Raw genomic sequence first — 27,991 nt, forward strand, 5'->3', positions numbered from 1 at the left:
AAAGAGATTTACTGGGGATCACCCTGGCATACTACAGCTTCCACAATGAGATGTTTTCTATGCTTTTTGTTGTTGTTGTTTGGTGGTGGTGGTGGTGGTGGTGGTGGTGGTGGTGGTGTGTGTGTGTGTGTGTGTGTGTGTGTGTGTGTGTGTGTGTGTGTATGTGTAATTGAGGAGGAGGTTATAAAAGGAAAGGGTAGATATGAGGGGATGGTAAAATGAGGAGGAATGGGGTGCATGATGTGAAACTCACAAAGAATCAATAAAAAGTTTTTTAAAATGTTATGATTATAATGTCCTATGTATTGCTAAGACACAGGATGCTGTCAAGGGAATTGCTGTGAGTATGTTAAGTGGAGTTAAGTGGAATGTTTCCCTAGAGAGGGATCTGCTCCTCTGTTCTTTTAAACATTATGGAGAAATTCCTTCCTTCCTTTTCTTTCTTTTTTCCTTCCCTTCCTTCCTTCCTTCCTTCCTTCCTTCCTTCCTTCCTTCCTTCCTTTCTTTTCTTTCTTTCTTTCTTTCTTTCTTTCTTCTTTCTTCTTTCTTCTTTCTTTCTTTCTTTTCTTTCTCTTTTTAAAGAGCAATTCACGTTTAAGCTGGACAGGTTAACAAAAGCTGGATGCCAGGTTTACTTTGGTTTATAAGCTTCACTGCTGCACTAGAGTGTCAATCAAAATTCCACAGCCACTCTTGGATACTTGGAGGTGGGGCTAAGTGGTGAGCAGCAGTGATTTGACTTGGGGCAAAAAAGGCTGGAGAGATCAGTGACTCTGTAACCTTGCAACTGCATTTTGATTGTTCCTTTAAACTCGTGGGCTTGTACTTTCCCCTCGGATGGCTAGCTGATTACTTCTGTGTAGTAAGTGAAAATTACCTAGACTATAATTTGGAGATCTAGACTTTTACCTGCAAATCTAAAAACAGTTCCTTTGATGGGATTATTTGGTTCTTTCTTGCACAGTTTAAAGTATAATTTGGACTTTTGTCAGAGAAAGGTGAATAAGTAGGAAATATTATATGTAGTCAGACATCCTGCTTAAATTTGTAATTGAGAAAGAAAGTAGATATTTTGTCAGCTTTACTAATTTTACTGTAATTTTGAGAGTGATGTTTATGTTAGTAAGTGATAAAAAGGATTCAGAAATATCTAAAATTATAATACATTTTATGCATATTATATATACACATGTAATATATATATGTGTGTGTGTATGTGTGTGTGTGTGTTGCATTAGAAGGATATCTTAATGGAGTTAAAAGGGCATATTTATATATAGGTCTCTATTATCTACCTACCCATTTATCTGTCTGTCTATCTGCCTATCTCTGCCTATCTGCCTATCTACACATGTATCCTAAGAAGACCGTTAAACTGCAGGTGATCTTTTTCTTTCTAAGAAGGAAACATAATAAACATTATAACCAAGGCTTTAGCCTAGGAAGACTTTGTAGCAGAGTGCTTGTCTTTGTAATCTTTCAGAAAGAAGACTATGTCCTTGCCTGCTTCTGGTGACCGATAATAATAAACAGAGGTCACAGGCAGTCCCTGCTGCTGGCTTTCCTGGCATGGTGCAAGTCAACAAGTCCTCTGTGAACTATTTGTAAGATGATTTTGCAACTTTGTCTTCTTTTTTTTTCCCTCAAGTTAAAAATTTCATCACTGTGACATGCAACTCATTTAACATAAGCTACTGAAACATTGATGAAATAGTAGGGCGCTTAAAGAACACTAACACCCTAAACTTAAATTAAAATTTTTTCAATTCACTAATCAACTACCAAGATGTTTCCATGGTCATGCTTTGCTGATAATAGAAGGTATGCAGAAATCAGTACTGGAATTAGGCAGAATTATAGACAGCACTGCTTTATCAGTTACATAGTTCTACTTGCCAATCTTTATGCTTTGACTTACATTGTGATGCAATGCTCTATAGCAATATTTGAACAGCTTAACTGTAGTTACATGACAGAGTTGGCAATATTGCCTCGGGAACTAGAACACGGGGCAGCAGGCAGATAGTTAGCCTCAGTGGGCACTGTGAGAACGCAGGGTTGAATGTGCTTGTAGATTGGAGGAGATGATGTTCATTCTTGTTCCCCGAATCACAGCTTTGCTTGTGTCTAGATCTGTCCAATTCTCTTTCTCCCTTAGGAAACTAAAAGTTGTACTTACATATTGTAGGCAAGCTATACTTTCATAATCTCAGATAATATCTACTTTATATTATCCAGCTTACCTAAAGCTTTAAATACTAACTACAGCCAAAGTGATGTATTGCAGAGTACAAATGCTACAAAACCTATTTTATATTAAATGGCAATAAATTCATTAATTTTAGAATTATGTAAATTACTATTTCTGAAGAGTTAGATGTTGTGTTTCATCTAGCTTACTGAATAAATACTTACTTATATGAAATATTGATCATTTTCTAAACTTAATTTTATGCACTTAGCAGTGTAAACATTCAAAGAATTCCCAGTGCAAATACTGTTTCATAAACTACAAGAATATCCACACAGGGGACCGGTGAGGGTCACTACTCTACTGGATAATTAAAGAATCCTTGACTGGATTTGGTACCACAACAGTGTTTTTTGTTCTCTAAAGATGATGAAAGATCAGTAGAGTCCTAGTGCAGTCTGTGGAGCCTTGGGTTGCTAAGAAACTCAGTGACTATGAGCTTGCTATGGCAACCCAAGTTATCAGTGAGTGCAAACTTAGCTGGCATTCTGCTACATCTCCATATTTTACTGGTAAGAATATTTAGATAATACCTTCTATAATCTCACTAATTTTATTAGTTATGCAGCCAGCATAAATGGTATGTTAACAGACTCAAATATGAAAGTAGCTATTAATAATAGATTTTACTTACATGAAATTGATTTTTACTCCTAAATGTGTTCTATTTCAAATTTATTTATTTATTTATTTATTTATTTTTTGGTTCTTTTTTTCGGAGCTGGGGACTGAATCCAGGGCCTTTTCCTTTACCACTGAGCTAAATCCCCAACCCCTATTTCTCTCTCTCTCTCTCTCTCTCTCTATATATATATATATATATATATATATATATATATATATATATATATTTCTTTGTATATGTATACATATATATACATATGAGAGAGTTAACTAGGTATTCTTCATCAAAAATATGAGAAAATGGGAGATAAAATGTTATTTAAATGTTATATTTATAAATTTGACTCACTTATTTATCTATGAATATAGTGCAATTTATTGTTTTCATTATTTTATTTTACTAACACATTTGCAGACCATATATATGTATATTGTTATGTAGTTTCTCCTCAATATCTTACATTAATAGCTATGTAATCTGCTATATTAGTAATCAAATTTCTTTGGCCAGCACATTGTGAAGGTCATTGCAAAGGCACAGGGAGACTGTCGTCCTTTTAGCTTGTGAACTTCCTCAGCACAGTGTGTCTATGGGACTGTGGTCTTTTTGTGGCTAGCTCTGCCATTAGATTCAAGGAGTAGCTTCACTGTCCTCTACATTTGTACGTTGTAGAAGCTTTGCTCTTCCTTGAGCTCTCCCTATGTAAGCTCTATGCTTAGCTTATCACTGCATTAATTCCAACTTTGTGTTTATCACTATCAGTAGCAGAGGCTCTCCTGAGACAGGACACCACAAGGCTCTGTGGCTGTTCTTTTCTCCTGGGCATTATCATTTATGCATTTTGTTTTGATATTTAAGTGTTCACCCTGTTAATATTTCTCTTGAGAGAAAACACAACTTGACTTAGGTTATCACAGAAAATACCATGATTTAATATAGACGCTAAATTTTTATACTTTTTTTCATATTTGTGATTCTGTAAATGGTCACCATCTGTGAATTACTTAGTATGTTAGCACAGGTCTATGGTGTCTCTGTAGATGGTAATAAGCCTCAACTTAGGGAATAGCACAAATGTAAACACAGAACTTTGCACCGTTTTCTGGAGTTAATGGTCCACTGAATGACTAACCCAGAGCTCTTCAAGATTCTAATGAGCATTCATTAAGTAAATCATGTGTTGCATAAGTATTTTCCCTTTTTATATAGAAATAGATTCTAAGCTGCACAGCAGTGGCTCATACCTTTAATCCCAGCACTTGGGAGGCAAAGGCAACCCAGTCTCTGAGTTCAAAGCCAGCCTGGTCTATAGAGTGAGTTCCTCTTTTTACCAAGGTTCCACAGAAAAAATTCTGTCTTCAAAACTGAAAACTCAAAAAACCAAAACAAACCAACACAAAAAGAAAGAAAAGAAAATTATTTTACAGTTTATTCAATATATTCTGATTACAGCTTCTCTTTGGAGGAAGGGAGTTTACTCCTCCCAATTCCTCTGAAAGTCTGAACTCATCTATATTTATCTATGTTTAGATGGTTAACAGTTTACAATAAAATTCACTTCGCTTTGTTGTGTTTTGTTCTAGTTTTTCATGACAGGGTTTCCTCTTGTGGCTCGGGTTGTGCTGAAACTTGGTTTGTAGAGCAGGCTGACCATAAACTCAGAGATATGCCTACCTCTACCTCCCCAGTGCTGGGACTAAACATGTGGACTACCCTCACCCAGCTAATAAGCTCTAAGAACCAATCAATATAGCCGACACCTTCTACCTGCCATCAAAAGTTTCACATGAGTACATGGCGGCCATGTTTCCTTCCACTTTACATCTTGAAAATCATTTTCACAGCTATAAATTTATAGACTTTTATAGTTTTCCTTTATATAATTTACACACAGATCATCTAAAATATTTAGAGAAAACATTATTTCATAGTGCAGTGGAATTACAGTGCATTGTAATTATGTACCAAATATGCTATAGAATGGAAGGATTCAAGCTATCCATGTAAATATTTGCTAATATCCTGTAATATATATATATATATATATATATATATATATATATATCAATCATTCAGTTTTTGTTTAAGCAAACCACACGTTTTATTGGTCATATTGCATGACTGATGTCTACTAAATCAAAACTTTTACATCTGGGAAATTACCATCCTTGTAAATTTTTATATCAGATAACTGGAAAAGGCAAGTATTCACCATAAACATGTCTCTTTTAAGTGCATATATTGATAATAGGGTATCTAATTTTAATTCAGTGGATATTTGGACAAAATTGTGTTTTTGCTTACTGTTTTAAACAATGATGTTTAAATAATGTTCAAATTAAAAAACAATTCCTAGTAAATCATCTACTTTTTTACTCAGAAATTGAACTTGGGATATATGATTTCTATGGCAAGTATACTAAAGTGTTCTTAAGACACACAGAGTTTTAAAATGTAGTCCTATGACATCTTACTACATTTAATTATGTATATTATAGAATTCATTATGTATAAGAATATTTTTCTTTTTTCTTCTATCCTTAAAACATTATTTCAAACACCCTTCTTGACCACATTTGATGAATGAAATGGTTGTTTATGTTACTCGTTTTTGTTTGTTTGTTTAAGTCTATGTGGTTAGGCTGACAAAGTTCTTCTGTGCAAGCAGGAGGACCAGGGTTCAGATCCTTAGCTTTCATGCAAAAGCCAGCCTCAGTAGTGCACATCTGTAATCTGAACACTAGAGAATAAGAGAATAAGATAGGCAAGTTGTTTCTACTTTCTGTTCAGACACCAAGCAGAATTCATGAGCTCTGGGTTCAATAAGAGACACTTTCCAAAAAAAGGATTTTGAGAGCAATTGATTAGGATAGGCAACTTCAACCTCTGGCTTACTATTACACCAAGGAGCATCTGCATGCATACATGCATATATGCAAATACATATTTTTGAAAGGGAAAAATTTGACACTCATTTCCCATATAATGTCAAAGGTCATATCTGCAAGATATCTGGTGACACATGACTTTGAGAACAGCAAGTTCTCATTACTTTATGAAATATCTGAAGATATTAGTTTGGAACAAATACTACTACTATATTTTGTTTTAACCTAGAAAACTCTTAAAACATTGAAGTGTTTTTTAAAGTTCATGAGTTACTGAACTGTGATAAATTAACTCAGTCAAATGTATTTATTAAGCTTTATCTTTATGTATTAAATTCTTTAAAACACATGTGTTAGGTTTTTCTGACATAGATTATACACCATTGTTTCACTTTATTTACATAGATTAAAGAAAATGCCATGTGTGATCTAGTCATGGACAGCCATTTTATAATTAGAAAGGTTTTCCATATCATTAATTTGCACCAAAATGCGTAAAATATTACCACAGTGCTTATATTTTGCCCAAATGGCATAGCAGGTAAGCCAGAGAGTGATTAGTAAATAGCAAAAATGCAATTCTTGTGTTCAAATTTTAATTTTGATCAGTTGAAAATCTCACATATCTTCAAAGAACAGAGTAATGTGTAGGAAGTCAAGAAAGAAAGAAGTAGAATAGTCTGCAGTTTTGGCGGAGACACGTTTCACTCTGTTAAGATGTGGCAAGCTGCCACTGGAAGCAGTAGAGCATACACAACTGCTAAACTGATAAAATGACCAGAACTGTAACAGGAGTCAGGGCTGCAGCAGCTTACGGTTTCCTCTGACTCAAGAACTTATGCGTATGTATGTGGAATTGTAATATATTGGTTTGGATGTAATCCCAAATTCACATACTTGAAAGCAGATGCCATTTTGAAAGAAAATTCTATTCAAAACAGGATCTCAAATACTCAAAAAAATAAATAAGAACACAGTGACTGCAAGGCAGCTTAGAAAGACAAAAGATAAGAAAGATCTAAGGGCTTTCTGGAAACTTTTAATGGCATCTGACTTCTGGGGTACTTTTCTTCATAGCTTTTAATAAGTTTGTGTAACATGTGATTATTGGGGTTTTGTCCTGACTTACTTCGCTTGGATTTTTTTTTTTTTTTTTTTTTGGAGCTGGGGACCGAACCCAGGGCCTTGCGTTTGCTTGGCAAGCGCTCTACCCCTGAGCTAAAACCCCAACCCTAACAAGTATTTTTTTTTTTTTCTCTTGGTTTTTTTTTACTTCTTCTCAGTCTCTTTCCTCCAGCAATACTGTGATTATCAAACTTTCCCCAAGGAGTTGTTGAAAATGAGAGGAAAAACAGGCCTAGCAATGTCTTGGAGCACATCCAAGAAATATTTTTAGAGCTCATAACACATGGAGGATGGTGCTACCAGCCTTAGACATAGAGTTGGACTAATATGGGACACCCTTAGCATATTGATTCTAAACACCAAAGCTCTATGTTGCTAACAAAGACAGCATTACCGAGCATCACAGAGTATACTGTGATATCCAGAGCATGTCGCCTTACACTTTCACCCATGAGCTGGAGGCATTATAGAATAGAACACTGTGTTGAAAGGTTTGTTAACCACAGCTAAGAGGCTGTGGGCTTTCAGAACACAAAGGTGTATCCTGAAAGTCTGGCATGACCTTTGTTTTCCTTACATAATGCAAAGATCACAGAACTTGTTCACTAGTAAAGTCATTTGAAAGTAACATCCCATACCTCATACATAAGGTACCACAACCTATTGTGGTTTACATGAGTTAGAACCAGGAGCAGAAGAGAAAAGTTACCCTTAGGAGGATAAAAGAAGACAGTAAATGGAATTGGCAGACACTGGCAATAAGATAGGGTTCGTGATGCCTAAACTGACCGCAAAGAGTCAGAAAGATGACGTTTTTCTCTGTAGCCCACAGGGTGAAATACTTAAGTCACTGCCATCACTCAATAATGAAAAGCAAACATTAATGATTCTGCTATGTGGTCAGTAGAAGGATGAATGACACTTCTGTTACCTACTGCTTAATTGTAGAAATTCCTAAGTGATAATTTCCTCTTCTGTTCCACAAGGTTGGAACTCCTTTCATCTAAGAAAGCAACAACATCCACCAGAAATCATACACAGGGCCATGGGAAAGTCCTCTATTTTGGGGCAATTCAGAGCACAACAGCCAAAGCTGTGTCATACACACTACGGATTGGTAACCTGACATCTGTTACTCCTCTGGGGTCTATTTTCTGGGATGAATTCATAAAAGCCATGAAATAAATGGTAGTGGTGGTACACAGTTTTAATCACAGCATTCCAGAGGTAGAGGCAAGCAAATTACTGTGAGTTCAAGGTTAACCTGGTCTATAGTGTGAATTCCAGGTCAGCCAAGCCTACACAGTAAAATTCTGTCTCAAAAATACCACCACCACCAATAATAATAATAATAATAATAATAATAATAATAATAATAATAATAATAAACAAGGACATCTAAATGAATCATAGCAATCTAAGGAAAACATTTTGCTCTGGTGGTTTTTTATGACTTCATTCAATATATTCTATATGTTTATGCATTAACAGTATATAAAATTTATACGTTTATGTAGTTTGGAAGTATTGAATCACACTTTGTTGAAACTGAAAAAGGAACTCTTGGAGTAAAAGATGTTTCCACTTTTAATGTGATGATTGAAAATCCTAAGCACACTGTTTTTTCTCAGTTTTATTTATTTACCTGTCTGGCTGTTTTTGCTCGAGTATATCTGTGAGCACATGTGTGCTTAGTGCAACTGAAGGTTAAAAGAAAGTATGCTGTAGGTAGTTGCGAGCTAACATGAAGGTGCTAGGAAGCAAAGCTTGATCCTCTCCAATCGCAGCATGTGCTCTGAACTGTTGAATCAACTTTCTGGTCCCCTAAGCATACTGTTAAAGATCTCGGGGGTTTGGTTTAAGAAGTAGCATTTCTTGAAAGACATAACTTGTTGACTTTTCCAAGAATAGATCTTCAAGAGCCAAACTGGAGAAATGAGGTTTTATTTCACTATAAGGCTGGACACATTGCTTTATGTATAAAACCTGAGTGAGGCGGCTGTGTCACTCAGAGGCAGTGTTCATGCCAAGTGCTTCTTTGAATGTCAGGGCAGGAAGATCACACTTCTTCATTCAACAGCAACAAAAAGCATCAAAGGCGTATTATTTTCCATGTGGTAAAGTTTGAATTAAGCTATTGTTAGGTAAGATACTTCTTAGAATATATCTCCCTTGGCTTTACAAGGAAGTCTAATTAAGTTTCCATCCATGCTTTGGGAACAGTGAGTGATTCTTGCTTGTGGGTCTTGTATATGTATTTAACTCTTTCAGAAACTATATTCTGCTATTGGGGCTTTAAAAACAAGAAACAAATATAAAATGTTATTTATGCACTTTTGTTTTTATTTTTAGCACAGGCTGGTCAGTCTCACAAAGAATACTTCATACAAAATCATTAGGTCTAACGTTTAATCAAAAAAAATGGACATCTTTCTGTTTTAAAGCATTTATCATGTGATTCAGTTATATTACTGTTTGAATAGCATAACATTGTGATACTATTTTCGAATCACAAAGCATATTATTTTGCTCAACCCAAGGGTCAAACCATTATTCTTTTTGCTAATGTTTTATTTTTTTTTATTAACTTTGCTTTTAAGCTTCCCCCACCCCCACCCAACACACTTCAGGAACTCTGTTACAGCCTGGCTTTGCTACAAAACACCTCAATATTAATATTTGTTTTCCTCAATAAAAGTGAATGCTTTGAATTTCTGCCATGTAAGTTAAGACACTGAATAAACTCCTTTTCATGTTATATTCATTACGTACTGGCTTAGCTGTTGGTTTAGTCGTTACTTAATGCTATGCCCTGCTATTTCAACTGATTGTACATTGACTCCTGGTTGTTTTACTTGATATTTTTTTCTTTTCTCCTCATGGTCTCCCTTGAACCATGTGATCAAATTTCCTCATTTGTTGAAATGAACTTTTCCTTGGCATATATTTTCATAGTTTACACAATCATTTTCCTTTCCCTCACCTTACAAAGTTAAGTAGTGTTAGTAAATTTTTCATGTAAGAATTGGGTCTGCCAATACTTTTCACTGCTTCATGAGATTTGCATATTGACCGAGCCATGCCCACATGAGAATTCTCCCCAAATACAGAGGCAGTCTCTGTTCACTCTTTCTCATTCATGCACACCTTCTACTGTACCTTTCATTAAACATGTAAGTAAGGTTATTTTGTGTTCTTAATGCTTCTGTTACAAATTCCTTTTATTTGTTTAGGTCATGTGATGTTAGTCTACAAATTACCTTAATAGTATACACTTTCTTCTTTGAGGGATCCTTGTAATTTTCTTTTGAAAGCAATATTAGCAACATCATTTATGTTTTCAATATTTTATTGGGATTATACTACTGCATGTTTATATTCTGTACCTTAATGAGACAAATGCAATATAGCATGCATTCAGTACTTCTAATAAACAGGCTAGACATTGAAAAGTCCAGATGTATGATCATATTCTATATAAGTATGCATGTAATATACACGTGTAAATTATGTCTGCATGGACAATCTTTATTATTCTCTGAACATTAAGTAATAAATTATTTCCTTAGTATTACTTTGTTAATTAATGTTTTGACTTAATTTATAGGACATTAGAATGCCATTTTTATCTTATCTGATTATTAATTATTACCTCCTCATTGTTTATCATGTACACACATAATTTTCTTCTTAATTATTTCTAAACATTAATTTGAAAAGAATACAAGAGAGAGACAGAGAGAGACAGAGAGGTATTGACTGACTAGAGGAGGTGGGTACGGATCTGAAAGGATTTGAGTGAGAGGGGTAAATATGACTAAAATACATTATATTAAATTCTCAGAAAATAAAAATATTTTTAAAAGAAAAAAGAGTATATTTAAGATTTCTTATGTTATTTAATGTGGTATTATTGTGTCTGTTTGGGGTGTGGGCATATGTGTACTGTCGCTCATGTGTGGAGATCATAGGGTAGACTTTGGCTGTCTTTTTCCAACTTCCATCATGACTCCCAAGGCTTAATCTTAGGGACTTTGGTTTGTATGGCAAATATTTTCTACCATGTGCTATCCAGCTGGGCCATTCATTATTGCTTCCCCCAGAAAAAAGACTTGATGTTTGTTTTCACAAACATACCCAAAGACGTTAGTGTTTTCTGAAATCTAATGAGAGGGCATGGTGGTCAACTAAAATAATCCAAAGTAGTTCAATGTCGAGAGGATGGTAAAGTCCCAGTCATGTGTCAATACTCTCAGCTTATGACTACTTTAATATTAAGAATTTTTGTTATGTATGCAATATGCATTTATAGTCAAATTTACAAAGATGTTGCTTTCATTTGCTGAAGTGTCAGAGAAAACAAGTAAAGTATCTTAAGCAGTCATCAATTATTGGGAATCACCAATAACCTCGAGTTTCAGGTAAACCTACATTTTAAAGGTTATAGCCACCATATGAGTTTTATTAAGCTTGAGGATGTAGACTGTGTGAGCTTTCACTTCCTCTGGTGAAAAACATCAGCGACACAGTGACTGTCATGCTCTGGTTCAGATCCTGTTGTGAATGTATGGGGATTAAACATGAGCTCTCGTAATGCATCTGTCATCTTCCTCTTAAATATGTCCCAATATTTGTGTAGTCAACTTATTGCACTTCCTCTTTTAACAAGAGTTGAACTGCATAAATCAGCTGTCTAAAATACTGCCATGAAAGAGTTTTAAATAGTCATAGACACTGGGTAAAGGGTACTATTTTCATAATCCCAAAACAGGAGAGACATTGTAACTGGGTCAAAACCTCTAAAAGCAAATGACAGAACATTAATGAATGAAATACTGAATTCTATAGTTTAAAAAATATTTTAAAGGGGTAAAATTTTCATTTTCTTTACTGTTGTTTAAATTATTTGTTTAATTTACATCCAGATAGTAACTTCCCTTCCCTCCTATCCTTTCAGTCTCTCCCTCTCCCATCCCATCCTCCATCCACCTCTTTTCCCCTTTTCTTCCCAAAAAAGGGAGCGCTACTGTGGGTATCAACCAGCTTTGGCATATCAAGCTGCGGTAGGACTATCTGATCTTATTCTGTTGAGGCTAGATAAAGCAGCCCAGTAGAGGGAAAGGAATCCTAAGCCAGGCAATGTAGTCACAGACAGCCCTTGCTGCCATTGTAGGAGTGCTATATGAAGACCCAGCAGCACAACTCGTGCATATGTGTCTAGGTCCATCTAAAAGGGTGACATTTTTAGTTGAATGTTTTTAAAATCTCAAATGTCAAAAGATTTTCTGCTTTCCTACTAATAAATAAGAGAGAAATATAAAGGACCTCTGAAGGAAAAAATTGCAATATTATTAGCGTTAAGGTAAAAATGGCTAATAGGCTTCAGAAAATAGGTTAAAATTTATTTAAATAGTTACCATGAAGTCCAAAACAGAGCCTGACCAACGCACTTGTTAAAACTCAGAGCTCTGTATGAGTAAATGTAGACAGTGTTTGAAGGCTTCTTGCATATTGAAGAGTGCTTATGATCCTGTTCAGTGCTCTGGGGAGTGAGAGCTGAAAGAACATAAGTCCTTCCTCAAAGACAAACCATATCAGCATTTAAATAAACAGGACATAGACACTAATCAGTTGTATGACTTCTTCAACCATGATAAGTGATCTTTGGGAAAACAAAGCAAGGAAGAAACAAAGATTTATAGGCTCAGGAATGGGAGTGTCAGGAACGGAACCCTGACTGACTGTCGGGCAGCTTCAGGCATTGTCAAGTGCTGGACGCTACACAACTTAGTGTTTAATATCATTTTTAATTTTCATCGTTTTTTGATTAAAAGAAGAAAAGTAAAAGGCACATTAAGTTTGATAGTCACAAACAAAAACAGACTATAAGGCATGGTTATATAACTCCTGTCACACACTAAATAGTCATACCTAATAAGAACAGGGTTCAAACCAACATCTGCTCACATTCTCATGGCAAGGAGGCTTCCCAAAGAATTGAACCTCAGTCGACTCATTGCCATTGATGGTTCTATCCTACCATTCATATCTGTTTATTTATTGCTGGAATGGATATCTATAGGGCTAGATGAACTTCACATGGAACACATTGGCTCAAAATACTGTTTCAAGCAATATTTAAGGATGAAAACTTAGGCCTGGTGAGAGAGTTCCATCAGTAAAGCACTTGAACATCCCAGAATCCATGTGAAAAGGCCAGGCCTGATGTTTCTAGTCCTAGAGGTGGGGGGCGGGCAAGACAGACATATACCTGGAGCTTTATGGCCAGGCATCTTCTCATAGTCACAGAGTCCCCGATGCCAATGTAAAACCTTGTCTCACAAAACAACAAAAAAAGAAGTAGATAGCATACATAGGAATAACACCTATGGTTATACTCTATCCTCCACATATATGTGTGTATATGGACACATGCATCCATATTGATGCACATACATGATTACACATATATGTATATACCTTCTCTCTCCATACACACACACATAACCCAAGTCTTTACTCTTAAATGAACATAGCATGCACTGCCTTAATACTCAAATTGCAATTTCTTAAAAATTCATGCTGTGGATTTGATTCCACTGGGTGTCTTTTGAGTCTTAAATAGCAAGAGCTGTTGGATATGAAGCTGAGCAAAATCTATCAGTGGTCTCTGCAAATGTAAATTTGGTGTTTGGACTTGCTGAATGGAATATGTGACATTTTACTCTCCAGAGAAAGTCAGAAGATAGAGATGACATTAGAGTGTTAACTAATAATCACCCAAGTGAATGCAGTGTTCACGTACACATCAATTTTTATGACATATCTTTTTTCTTTTAGTGCCCATATTTTCCACATTTTGTATTGCCTTTGCCAATATTGTTAAATATTCTCTTTAAGACTTACTTTATCTGCCCTTATGTTGAAAATCTATCTCTAGATGGTTGCCTTAATATTTATATGCATGAGAATTAAATCTGAGAAAAAAGCATTTATATTAAAAAGATTGAATTCCATAATAGGTATGTAGAAAATCTCAGTCAGAATATTTATTAAGATATTCTTTATCCTCCATTGTCTTATCATGCAATGCAGATAAAATGTTCATAGTTTTAAAAGGATTGTCTATGGTTTCCTTTCCTATAAGTAACTCCTTCGATATGAAAAGGTCAGTAGTTTATAGTGAGGTTTAACAAGATGGTTTCATCTCTTAACCCATTGAGATACAAGTCAAAACCCCAATAAAGCAGAGTAGATTAATGACCTCTTGGTAATAGTTAAATGGATGTATTGGTGCCATTCCTCTAGGAAGCGTCAGCAAAGTGTAAGTCTAAGAAGGAGTTTCAGATGTTCTCTCTCTTTATTCTTCACCCCTCTAAGGGGGAGGGAGCTGGGCCAGCATCACACACCCACACTTACAATGTAAGACCAAGGACTGGAGTAACCCTGAGCTTAGGAGCTAAATATATTCTTGCCTGGTACTCTCAGGTTGCTTCACTTCAGGAGCAACTTGGAGACGATTTTCTAGGGAGTCTGCCAGCTTTTGGCCAGGATCACTTATGAGGGTTTTGTCTGTCTGCTTCTGGTGTCTTTGTGAGAATATTCTTCACGTTGTAGGTCTAGAAGTTACTGCGGTACCTGAGATGCCAAGCTCAGTAGTAATTAGACTTGTATATTGCTTGCTGCTTTGATTTGAATGAAAATATCTAGGCTAATTTTTTTTAAATCATGTCACTATACTCCTGAAATTTCAGCTAAATTAACAACAAAAAAATGACAAATAGATAAGAACTTCCACTTAGAACAATGGGCCATTTCCTTTTGTAAAGTTTGTTTGTCATCCCTGTTGATTGACAGAGTTTCCAATTGTTTTCCAAATTATGAATCTGAGAGTCTTCGTGTTCATGCTCTGTAGTATGGGGGGAGGGGACACTCTTCTTTGCACTTTATGATCTGAGATTTGCAAGCTTAATTGTGACAGATCAACAGTTCCCTAATTTACTTCCCCCTTGCTGCAGTCCAGCATCTGGAATAATGATTACATTTGAAAAAAAGCATCGAAGGGGTGGCTCACTTAGTCAGTTCCATTGGTTCTCTGACCTCTGACTTACTTGGATGGGAACATGGCCTTAAAAAAATAAATAAAAATAAAAATAAAAAAAACTGCTGAGTATTTCAGATGTAGATAATGGGTCTTCACCAGAAATAGACCCCTATGAGCTTAACTAGCAGTGTAGTGTGGCTTTTTTTTTTTTTTTCTTTTTCAATTCTGTTGGCAACAAACCACAAACTGGCCTCTGACACTGAATTTTTTTTAAAAGCTCATTTCAACTCTCCCACACATAAGTAGTGAGGAATTCAGGGTAGGGGTTTTCTATTGAGGACCTTTTCTTCTTCACAGCCGCCTTCTGAAATGTGTGGAGCAACTGGTGAATGGTTTCCTAGCTTTTCAAAGGTAAGTTGTGTGGGTTTTTCCCCCTTTACATAAAAAAAATATTAGTTTTTCTACTTTTACACTGATAGGAAATGATAATATTTTAAAACACTTCTTATGAAAAATGTTAAAATGAAAAAGTAAATCCATTGCTTTTGTACACACTCTAGGCTTTATTTGAATTGTTATATGTCTTTTTTACAGATCTTCCTACATTTTTGCTAGATAGTATTAAAATTGTGTTTAGTGACCAGTGATATTTTAATTTATGAGTTTTGATATCATGTGTATTTTCCAACATTCATTTGTTAATATTTAAAATGATTTATAGGCCAGTTGAGTTTTATTCAAATTTCTCTATTTAAACATGATTTTATATTAAAATATGATGAAGAACATTTTTAATGAGTATTCAAACAGTGAGATTAGTATACAAATGATTTGTAAATCTTATGGCAACACTGTCTTGAATGAAATTTATTAACACGTTTGCTGCTGTTCTGTGTCAATAGCTTGTTGAAATGTCCATGGACAATTTTGGGTGAACTTGATTTTTCTCTACACAGTTAGAAGTGAGGAGGGTATTACATATACATTTACCAAACACTTTTCTTTAATGAACAAAGATATTTTATTACCCAAAAGAAGTGGATTATTTCAAATGATGACTATAAGTTTAATTAGTGTAAATCGGTATGCACCTTAAATGTAAAAATAAAAGTAAATGAATGCCTTTGAAAATTAAAAAAAATTGTTTCAAACATTAGTTAGTTCCCTAAATCATAATTTTAGATTTAAAAATAGATAACACATTTTAGAAAAAATAATAATCTAATTATAAGTAACTACAAATGGCATAAATATTTTTTAATGTACTTGAAATGTTTTGAACATAGAAGGATCCCAGGACTTTCCAGTTCTTTCATAGGTAATTTTAAGCTGTCAATTTCTTTTGAAAAATCTAAGAAAATCTTATAGGACATATTGCTTTGTCAATAAGTAAAAATGAAATTCTCCAAAAAATTTTACTAGTTGATTTTCCAAGAGACTTTTAGAGTATATAAATGAACAATATTTAAAAAAATAAACTTTTCTACCAAAATCATTATTGAACCAGAACAATAAACCAGATTCAGATTAACAGGTAACAGGCAGCCTGGGGAAAACATTAGAGTTAACAGTGGATGGGGCATTTGTACAGAGTGTACCCACAACTTTGGAATTCATTTTGAAAGTCACAGTTGATGCTCTTATCTTTAGTGAAACTTATGATTATTTTCTCTAAATTTGAAATTTTTGCCTTTTTTTTTTGCCTATTTTGCTATTTTCTGAAGGAACCAATTATTTTACTGCTTTGTGATTTAATCCAAGACTTTATAGTTAGTTTACTAGAAATTTCAAGTTCATGATCTGATGGAGTGGCTATCTCACCACTGAACAAAAATTTAATATTACACATGCAATGTGTACAAATCAGACATTATTGAAACTTGAAAATATTTATGTAATTTTTATATAACCACATTTACTACAGTTTTCCAAATTACATTATTGGGCAACATGAAATTAGTCATTACTACATTAAAGGTGCTTAAAATAATATTGCATAATGCTTCAAACTCATTGTGTGCAAAATTTAACTTCTTATAGTGTTTGATTTCATTGCACACTTGTAATCTTTCTTAATCTATGTCATACTCAGACAAAATAGAATAAAAATAATTTGCAAAAAATCCACATTTGAATACATATCTCCTAACTTCAGATTTTAAACCCTGAAAACCTTGCAGTAATATTCTAACTATAGTAGAATTTAGAGTGAAGAAAGAAATACTAATGCTACCTAGGTTCAAATAAATATTTGTACAAATGGCTCACATATATAGTTTCACTTAATTTCTAAGGTTGAATCAGACAGAATCCAATTAATTCCTAGGTGTATTCATTGTTAACAATTTGGGGACACAGTTTACAGAAGTTATAAAAATTGATTCTCAGGCTTAGGAAGCAGATGATACTTCTTGGATCTTCCATTGTACGTTCTTGGAGTTCGTTGCTCACTAATGAAATTTTCCTGCTGTTACGTTTAAGCCAATTTGTCAAAAGGAATCAGTTCAAACCTACAGTAATTCCAAGTTAAGCCTCTAAAAGATAGATTTAGCTTTCAAGGATTTGGGCCATTATATGTGTAATACAATCTATTAATTACATAAGGTTATCCCCAAGACAAGTTTTTATTGTAATTCAATAAGTTTAATTAAGTGAAATGATTCATTGACACTACAAATACCTGTTTATTGATTTATTTATTATTTGCTATAAATGTCACCCACATATAATCTATTAGGATGCAAATGAACATGTGAGTAAGACAGGATTCTGATGACTTGAATTGGATGAGAATTTGGAGGTCACCTTATCAAGATACTTACAAGTTTTCTGCAGAGCCCTTGAATCCTGAAGTGATGTTTGAAAGCCGCTGTGAGGCACAGCTGAAAGCAAGATCATAATTCTTACCTTCTACGTTTTAGCCCTTCTCTAAACTGAATCATATGGGCTATTAAACCAAGGAGTTCTATGTCCACACATAATTTTATAAAGATTGGCCTTAGGCCTTTTGTTCTAGTATGATCAAGTACTATCAGATAACTGAACACCTTCCCATAGAGAAGTTTTAATCCAGCAACATGGCTGCTTTAGCAAGAGATCATATGCAAAGTCCTCCTATATCTGTGTGATTTGGCTGGAATTACAGACACATCCCAGGAGACAAGCAGCTCTCTTGGGTTCAAGGAGTTCAAGACCAGCCAGGGATAGTGCAAGTTTAACATTAAAAAAAAAGCTTAGGTCCAGGCACTTAGGTAAATGCCTTCAATCCCAGCACTCAGGAGACAGAGGCTTGCAGAAACTCTGGGTTCTGAAAGTCAATCAATTCCATTGTATCAGTGAGTTGAGAGGCCCTGCAGTAGAAAGTTCTTGGCAGTTCAGTTCATGGAATTCAGAGTCACTTTTACTGGGATAGTTTTAAAGAGAAAAGTTGTAGGTGAAGAGAGAAGGAGCCAAAGAATGATAAAGGGAAGATTAGAACAGATTGCCAGAGTTAGTTTGAGGCTAAGCAGAGAAATTCAGCTACAAGCTGAGAGAAGCCAGTTTGAATCAGTCAGTCTTGAAAAGAGTTTTGGCCCGGAAAGCTGAGTTAAACCAGCCAGCCAGAATTCAGAAAGAGCTAGAAAGGGTAAACTTATTCAACAGTAGGCCTCTGAGATGACAATTACATCTGGCAAATAAAAATTACATTTACACCTTACTATGAATCTATTCTTAAATGTATATGTTGTCTTTATAGAACATAATCATGGCTTTGTAAATACCAATAGACAGGGTGGAGAGTAAATGTGTGAAAAGGACATAATCAATTCATTTTGAAAAAGTCCTGTACTCACATTTAACGTAAATTCAATTTATTCACTAAGTTACCCCTAGTTGTATTTCCACATTAGGTTATCATGGGTAAGTGCTGCTCTTTTCTCGGGTAAGGAAGATAGTGTATGAAAAGATAACAATTTCAACAGAGTTCTATGTCCTGGTTTCCTATGCTAAGACATGGGAGGAGCTTTATATGTAGAATAAAAATTTTTAGCTGTTGGGTGATGGAGGAAAACATAGAACCCATGCCCCAGTCTGACTCTGAAACATTTTCATATTCGATATTCACATCTCTGCATACGTTGCCTATGGACCATGCCTTTTCTAGGTGGAGTTTCTGAGGGAACACAGTTTGAAACACACGTGGGAATAATTAGAGATTCCTCCTGGGAATTTCCTCTGCTGTTCGGCCTACTTAGCAGGGAGGCTGCTTATAGTTCATCCTACCTCAGGCTTTGACCAATCTATTGGGTTCTACTAAGTTTCCCATGTAATGGAAGGAGCCTGTGCTTCAAAGTTCACAACAGGAGTACTTCTGCCAACACCGGGAAAATAATAATAATAATAATAATAATAATAATAATAATAATAATAATAGTAATAATAATACAACTTATCATATAGAAGTGACTATGAAGTTCTGAAAAACAAATCTATACGTATTTTATACACTGAATAAAAGATAGCAGCTGACAGATTTGTAGCTGGTGACATTTTAAAATATGCCATCTGAGTCCCTCTCCTCTTTTAGATTAGTTCAAACAGTTCTCTGGTCCTGATTACTCTTTGATTTCTAAATTTCAATACTTTAAGCAGGAAAGCAAATAATATCTTCACTATAGAATATTAGCAAAATTAATGTAAAGTTAGAAAATAGACAATGTAAAATATGAGCAGCTGTGTTATTGAGAAAATGTAATCTTCTCAGATCCAAATTGTGTGATCCTTAATAGCTAAATTGACAGACAGGAGTTAAAAAGACTGTAAATTTCTCTGAAGATAAGTTTGGATGGACAAGCTGCTGACTAGAATGAGCTAACCTGAGCATCTATGTCCTCAGGGCAATGAAACACCTTCAGATTTAGTCATGTATGAAAAACCAGCCAAGATCACACTAAAAATCCCTCCTTCCTCATAATGTTAAGGGACTAAATAAATGATAATCAGTGGAACCTAGTAAAAAAGGATCTTTCCTATTTTAGGGCAAACCCAGAAACTTTCCATGACATGATGGAATGATAGTGACTCAGTCATTAAAAACATGAACCAATGGACAAGCTAACTTCTTCCATCCTGTCAAATATCAGCACATGGTTGAAAGAATGTTAGATAAATGCTTATATCAAGGTTTAACATCATACTCTAACTAAATATATTTCTTGATACTCTTGTTTTCTAAGAAGTCTGACTCAATATCAGTAGGATATGTACATGTTCTCACTTCCATTTGAAGCAGACACAACTCAAACCATACCCTCCTCTATCTGATGATTGCTATTCTGGTGTACATGTTTCATGATTGATTTCTTGGCAATGGAGAACAGGCTCTGTTTCTTGGGTGCTCCAGTAGATGCTGTTTAAACTTTGCATTTCTTGTGGAAACTCTTTGCTGACATGCATAGGAATATTCAATAAGAAAAAAATGTAGAAATGGCATACTCACAATTCACAGGTGCATATCAAGTTCAGAAGAGATATTATTCTAATTTTAAGGTCACTTTATACTCTACTTGTCAGAATTGTAAATGACCTTACTGGAATAATTCTAGCATTTATTAAAAATCTCTGTCTCTCTCTCTCTCTCTCTCTCTCTCTCTCTCTCTCTCTCTCTCTCTGTGTGTGTGTGTGTGTGTGTGTGTGTGTGTGTGTGTGTGTGTGTGTGTGTGTGTGTGTGTGTGTGTGTGTGTGTGTGTGTAAAACTTTCAGGGTTTAATTCTCTATTTCTGCCTTGTAGATGCCAATCAACATATCAAACTTGGCAGCAATTGGGCTTATGCACTGTGCCATCTCCCGGCCCCAAATGACTAATTTTAATGATGTTCATATCAGCATTAAACAACTTCCCAAATGAAGTGACTCAGTATGTGCCTTGACTTAGATCTAATAATTTGTATCTACCAAACTTCTAGAACACACAGGATTTCCTGTCCCAGTTCTAAGATCATGGGCCCCACTTTCCTAAAGAGGTTCTCTTAAACTTCCCTAAGAAGTGTTAGGCAGATATGAAGTATGTCAGGGACAAATGTCTCTGGGTGTGAATGCCTTGCTGTGCATTCACAGTTTGATCTCACCGGCAACAACTTAGAAAATGACCAAAAAAAGGGGAGGGTGAATACCATGTCTGCTACTCACATATTAAGTTGCCACTTTCACTTTAGATCTGATTTTGAAACATTAGTAAAGTCAAGATAGGGAGAGACTGAGTAGTTCTTTATGGCCTCTGAGAAGGGTGCAGAAAGGTCAGGTTTATTTAATCTCCAACCTTTTATTTGTGCTGGCTGCTGGATCCTTCTGCTTTGATTTCTGCCTCATAGGTATGACTTCTTCCTTTACAGCTGGAAGAAGTCCAGCCTCCTCCCCAGTCCTTTGGGTACCTGAAAGATTGTTTCAGGAAACGTCTCAGACCTTCCAGTTGGCATGAAGAGAGTAGGCCTAAGTAAAGGGAAGCCCCAGGGATTGCAGAGGGAGTACAGTTGCCAAGAAAGGGTCTGGACTGTTATGCTTCTCCATTTTTGAGAAAGGTTTATAGTTGTATGCAGAGTGTTTTATAAATGCTCTCTGTGTGCCTTATCTTTTCTTGGTTCTGTTGACATCTGTGTTCCTCTTGGCAGCAGGCATTTTGATGTAACATAAAACTGTTACAAAGTACAAACCATAGGTATACCACACCATGAAGGGCAAAACACATCATAAAGCTGTCACTGAAACCCAACTTCGTCTTCAAGCATTGATGAAGAAGACACGATTTTATTAGTTTTGTTGCAGCAGAATTCAGTGGTTCTGTAAATTGCTTCCTTTCAATATTATGCAATAGCCACATAAAATAAGATGTCACAAATTAAACTGCCCACATGGAGTGTACAATAGCAATACTACTGTATTTGAGAGCATTGACATTATATGTATACATATATATATGTATATATATATATATGTGTGTGTGTGTGTTTGTGTATGTGTGTGTGTGTGTGTGTGCATCTTCAAATCCTTTAACCTATGTTTTGTCAAAATCATTGATAATGAGATTAGAAACCATATACTTTTAAAAGTTTCTTTAATGTCTTCCATACTGTATGGCAAAAATGTCAGGCATGAGCATAAAAGTTGGAAAAGAAGTAGAGTTTTCCTTAATGCTATGATTACATGAAAGAAAATGTTAGTATTAATTTTGTGATAATGTGTGTTTCCTCTGCATTTTTGTCTTGACAGGTAGCTTACAAGTGATTCGAAGTGTTGAAACTTTCTGAGTCTCAACGGACTATTTCTCACACAACTCAGATACTGCTGTTCATGCATGAATTAGGTATGTTACCACTACCGCCATGGCTTAGTAGCCAAGGCATATCACTCCAGCCACACTTGTTTTGCAGGAGAATTCCTGGCAGAGCATTGAGGGTTCTGTTTTGGTGGAGAAACTAGATAGGGAGTGAAGGTATAAAAAAAAGCATGCATCCTGTGGTAAGGAGTATTAGGATGGGGATGTTTATTTAGCTTTCCTTAGATAAGATTATAGTATGTCAATCACCTCGGGATGAAAATATAAAACAGAAAAGTTTAAAAAAACAAAGTGAGCATTCTATCTGATGTTTCTTCCACTTCTGGTGGGTTTTTGTGAACAAAAACATGAGTAGGACCCAGAAAACCAGCATGTCGTAGCAAACCAAAAGATTTGTTTGTTGTTAGTTGGCAAAATGTTCTGTATCAGTTGCATGAATTCTTTGCACTTTGATCTTTTTGTGCTGATACTCAGGATTCTTTTTTATGACCTCTTTCTAATAGTTGAAAGCATTGTAATTGTACCTGTGAGTTGGCAAGAAGCAAGTGCTCTCCCTTGATTCTGCTGCACGAGGAGGAGGAGAATGGGCTGTGATCAGAACTGTGGGCTCATTGCCGGAGCCGTTATTGGTGCTGTCCTGGCTGTGTTTGGAGGCATTCTCATGCCGGTTGGAGACCTGCTCATTGAGAAGACAATCAAAAGGGTAAAAATGATTGAGAGAATCTTTTGTGCCATTTAATTCTTCTACCTTGTTTCTTGTTACTGTGTTATTGTTCTGGATGCTTGCTTGTTCTATGTTGCCTGGTAACTTTATGCTTTGAGTAAGGAGGGTGATTGTGAGTCACTGTAACTCCACAAGACAAAGTAAGCCTGTGGGAAACATTACGATGTAGTGCAAAATGAACACATACATTCTTAGGAGCACAACGTAAAATGGACTGGAATACATTATTAATCTTAAATATAGCAAATGTGATAAAACTGCAGGTTATAATCATGTAGTTTAGTAGAAACAATTTTCTTCATTTTTGGAGTAGACTGACGTGCTTTTGGATAGAAATATTCAAGTGAGTATTTTGTAAGAGTATGTTTATAAAAGTAGTTGCATTTTAGTTAACCATGAAAAATGCACATATTTATGTGTGTTAGCATGTCAAAAAGTGTCTAACATTTAATGAGGAGCTCTGAAAATTGATCATTTAAACAGGTATAATTGTCATTACTAATAAAGAGTCTCTGTTTACTCACTTCAGGATTTGACTTTGTCAAACGTTCAGGGAAAATGTTCTGTAGGACACATTTTGGCAAACATCAATAAATTGGATCATAAACTCAAATTGGAATGATATAAATATATGTATATGTACAAAATCCTCTCCCTCCTTGGTTCATTGTTCTGTGCTTCAAATTCAAAGAACTTTTAGTGAATTGAAGATATATTAAGGGAAGCCTTTCTGCTGTGGTCCTGAAGGAAATTCAGTAGTTTGGAATTAGTGGTTACGAATGAAAGAAACCTACCCAGACCAAAGTCAAGGGTACAGAGAAGGTTTCTGCCCTGCCCAGAGGCACCTATGTTCATTTGAAAAAGTATCAACAACAGTACCCAAATGCAGGAGTACTGGCCTCACTTTCCAAGTTAGTTTGATTCTAGCAAACTAGAAAGACGGTAACTATAGTGCAGAGAACCAGAGCAATGGATTAATTGTATTAATGTGCACTGAAACTTCTGTTATTGCCAAGACCATTCAGTCTCTTATCTACTTGTTAATTCTGGCTACATCACCTTCATCAAGATGTAACCTCAAAACCCAGTAACATAAAACCAGTATGTTTGGCACTCAGTCATATCGGGGCAAGTTTATTAGGGAGAAACCTTCTTGTTCCTGAAGCAACAAAGCAGTTAACTAGAATTACTTTATTAATTGTCTCTCTATGTATACTGTTTTATTAAAGTACCCTTACTCTAGACTTAAGGGTAACAAACTAACTACCTATTTCATTAAAAAATAAATAAATAAAACTAGACGCATGAAATATTTTACTGGCCTGAGAAGATAGAATCCCTAAAATAAATGTTTAAATGTTTAATAGTATGGATACAAAAAATTGTTTGGGTAAGCAATGCTGATCAAGCAAGTAGTTAAGTGGTTGTTATTATTCCTTAATCTATACTCTTAAAGACAGGTAGAATTTAAGCATGAGCTCACACAGCAGACAAAAAAAAGAATATGATCATTCAAGAAAAAGAAGATATAACCAAACAGTATTTGAATTCACAGGAGCACTGGCTTAATATAATTAATATAAAAAACCCTCAAATATAGTTATTCACAAATAGAAGTTACTACGTTGTCATTTTACTTGTTTCATTACAAGTGTTGAGGATTTAAGGTGAAATATTCCCTCTCCCTGTAGTATTTACCTGTCATCTCTCTGTGTACAGTATTAAAGGTAAGAATTCCTATACACACACACACACACACACACACACTACATTGTTCAATAATTATACAGTCATCACTTACATGTTTCCAAATGTTTGCCTTTAATGGAAAACATGTTATATTGTACAATAAATGGTTTGAAATATACACACTATTATATATACATATTATATATGATCCTTAACTCAATTTTTGGAAGGATTATCTTTCTTGGTAGTATTATTAATAGAAAATTACAAAGAATGGAAAGGGTGGACCAGAAGAGGCTTGCTTGACCAGGACTGATGATGGGTGTGGGGGAAAGGGAACTGCCACTGCTCCAGGTCTTTTTATTTTATTACTTGTGGTTTCCACCCAGTCCATCATAGATTATTGTCTCTGTTAACCCATAGACTGGAACTATCCTTTGGAGAAAAAACAAAGTCACAGTCTTCTAGGATACAATATTTATCCAACAAGAACAATGGCTGGGTACTGATCAGTTAATCTTTTCTTCATTCAACAAAATTTGTTCATATAAACTTTCTTGAGTAACATGTGAGTGCTAGCATCATTCTGAATCAAATCTTTAATAATTTGATATGAGCTCATAATGAGAACCCATAAAAAGAGAGTTTGAAAATAGTGGTTACAAATGAAGGAAACCTACCCAGAACAAAATGAACGGTAGAGAAAGGGTTTCTGACCTGCCCAGTGGCACCCACATTCATTTGAAAAAGTATCAACTAACAGTGCCCAAATGTCATATTCATGAGTGTTGGCCTCATTTCCCAAGTTAGTTTTCGTAATCTTTGAGACAATCAGTTGTATCAAAGCACAGTTTTGTAGCATGAATAATTGATAGCATGAATAAATCAAAAAGTTTAAGAAATATCTGTGAGTCCTATGGAAAAAATGGACAAAACTTTGAGAGAATAAAATTAAATTTTGTATACTATGAAAAAATAAATGTTACATAGGAAGAAAAATGAGAGTAGTCATGAATATTCAGGAAGGCACTGAAATTTTGATTTTGAAGAAGCTTATAATTTGAAAAGCCCATATGATTAATTAATGGTCAGAGAAAAGCTTTGGGCTGAAACTAAATGCAATAAAGAGGGACAGACTACAGAGCAACATGGAGGAAAGATAGAAAGATTGTAAAAGTCAGGTGGTTTGCTCCAAGGAAGCAGTGTTTTCAGTCGCACATATGAACTCACAGAGACTGTGATAGTAAGCAGAAGACACACACGAGTTCAAACAAGGCAAAAAGCCAACAAAGAGAAGAGAAGAGGACACAAATTGCCACCCCCTAACCAAGAATCTATACAATCAATACGTGCTGGGGAAAAAAATCAGGTTTCTTCAATGCAGCATCACTTTTAGTGATTTATATACACAACAGGAAAGGTCATATTAGGACCAAGAAGTAGTTGGTCTACACAAAATGGACTCCATGTTTTATTGTGCACCTTTTGTTTGTTATGACTTGGTTTAGTTTTTTTGGTTTATATGTCTAATTTGCTTTGCTAATGTTTCTGTGTTTGATTTTCATTTGAGAGAGAGAAAATGAATGAATGAATGAATGAATGAATGAATGAAAGAAAGAAATTGGGTGGACTTGGTGGTGAATAGAAGGGTAAGATCTTGGAGGACTTGGTGTTGGGGGAGGGGAAAACATGATCAAAGTGTATTGTAAAGTATTAAAAGTTAGAGAACTTAACAGAGAAATTAGAATAAACAAGAGGTGGGTACAGAGTGTACTTGGATTTGAGAAGCTTTAAACACTATGAAGAATAATGAATTGGTGGTGTGATAAACACAGTTGCTATATTATTTTCAGTAAGATGAAAGGAAACATGCATAAGAGAGCAGTACCATCAATAGACCATGTAAAAAAGTCCATCTAATTGTCATAAATGTGAATTATTTCATCAATTTTGTAATCTCAAGATACCATTTTTTCTTAATTAATCAATAGGAAATATAACAGATTAGATAATATAACCTTGAATAGTATGACCCTTAAATGGCTGTGGTCATGAAATGAAGACACAAAAGCTATAGAGGAATAAGCATTTCTCACACAAATCTTTGTAGAAGAGAGTTAAAGATGGTTTTTATGGACTAGAAATGTCATTGTCTATAGGTAGACTATAGCACAAAAGGCTTGAAGTGGTGAAGCTTAAGGAAAAGCTATTGATGTATAGATGCATTAGAATTTTATATAAAGGGATTAAATCAGGGAAGGAAGGAAGACACAGAACTTTATCATAAGAAGTCCAGTTGGCTTGTTGATGGAAATACATAGGTCCCAAAGCTCCTAAACAGGAGGCAGTTTCTAAAAAAGGGCATTTCAGTCATGAGGCTGTATATTTTCTTGTTTCATATTTTCAGCACTGCTGGTATACATGGTTTCTAATGTGTATCATCATGCATGTGCACAGAACATGAACATGTGTGTGTACACACACACACACACACACACACACACACACACACACACACACACACACACACACACACCATACTTCCCTTCTTAATTTTGCTCTTTGAAACTAGTGATGCCATGACTGATTAAGGAGTTGTATTATGTGTAAAAACACAATCCTGCAATCCTCAAACATGGTTCCCAGTGGTTCTATAGAACAGGATCCCAAAGAGGAAATATCCATATTTATGTAATTCTTCCTCAAGCGTTTATGATCTTCATTTAATAAAGACTACTTATGATATCTTGAATTACCCAACTTTGGAAGAAAGGGATTTTGTTGCTGCTGTTGTTGTTGTTGTTGTTGTTGCTGCTGCTGCTGTTGTCATCGTTGTTGCTGTTGTCGTCGTTATTGTTGAAAGCTTTGGTTTAATAACATTTAGAACTAGCTTAACTAGTTGACTAAGGGAATATTGCCACAGGTTCACTTGAAAGGTTACTTTAAAAGCAACAAGGATGACTCCATCCTTTACACACTGATCCTTTTCATAAACATTAACCAAGAGAGCACCCTTTCTGTGGACAGCATTCCTGCTTCAAGTGTGTGACAAAGTTACACAAGTTCTCACAAGGTGTTCCTTTTATTCTGACTAAACATAGCAAGGTCCTAGAAGTTTCCATGTTGACTACAAGAAACAAACCAAACTTGTTTCCTTTTTGCAGGAAGTTGTCCTTGAAGAAGGAACCATTGCTTTCAAAAACTGGGTGAAAACGGGCACCACTGTGTACAGACAGTTTTGGATCTTTGACGTGCAAAACCCAGATGAAGTGGCAAAGAATAGCAGCAAGATCAAGGTTAAACAGAGAGGTCCTTACACATACAGGTGAGTGG

The 27,991-nt window shown here is 35.2% G+C and overlaps 1 protein-coding gene across 2 annotated transcripts in view; it reads left to right on the forward strand.

The window, feature by feature from the left end:
- Positions 1-756: 756 nt before the first annotated feature.
- LOC116903657 (platelet glycoprotein 4) overlaps positions 757-27,991 on the forward strand; it is a 54,215-nt gene continuing 26,980 nt past the window's right edge. The window contains exons 1-4 of one of the 2 annotated variants that reach the window (XM_032906313.1): positions 757-862; positions 22,179-22,272; positions 22,749-22,948; positions 27,823-27,983. In XM_032906313.1, coding sequence (XP_032762204.1) covers positions 22,829-22,948; positions 27,823-27,983 — 281 coding nt within the window. In that variant the 5' untranslated portion in view covers positions 757-862; positions 22,179-22,272; positions 22,749-22,828. Of the gene's footprint in view, positions 863-22,178; positions 22,273-22,618; positions 22,949-27,822; positions 27,984-27,991 lie in introns of those variants that run through there. The other variant, XM_032906314.1, reaches the window with a different exon arrangement.

This window comes from Rattus rattus, chromosome 6 (genome assembly GCF_011064425.1).
Source record: "Rattus rattus isolate New Zealand chromosome 6, Rrattus_CSIRO_v1, whole genome shotgun sequence".
Lineage (NCBI taxonomy): Eukaryota > Metazoa > Chordata > Mammalia > Rodentia > Muridae > Rattus > Rattus rattus.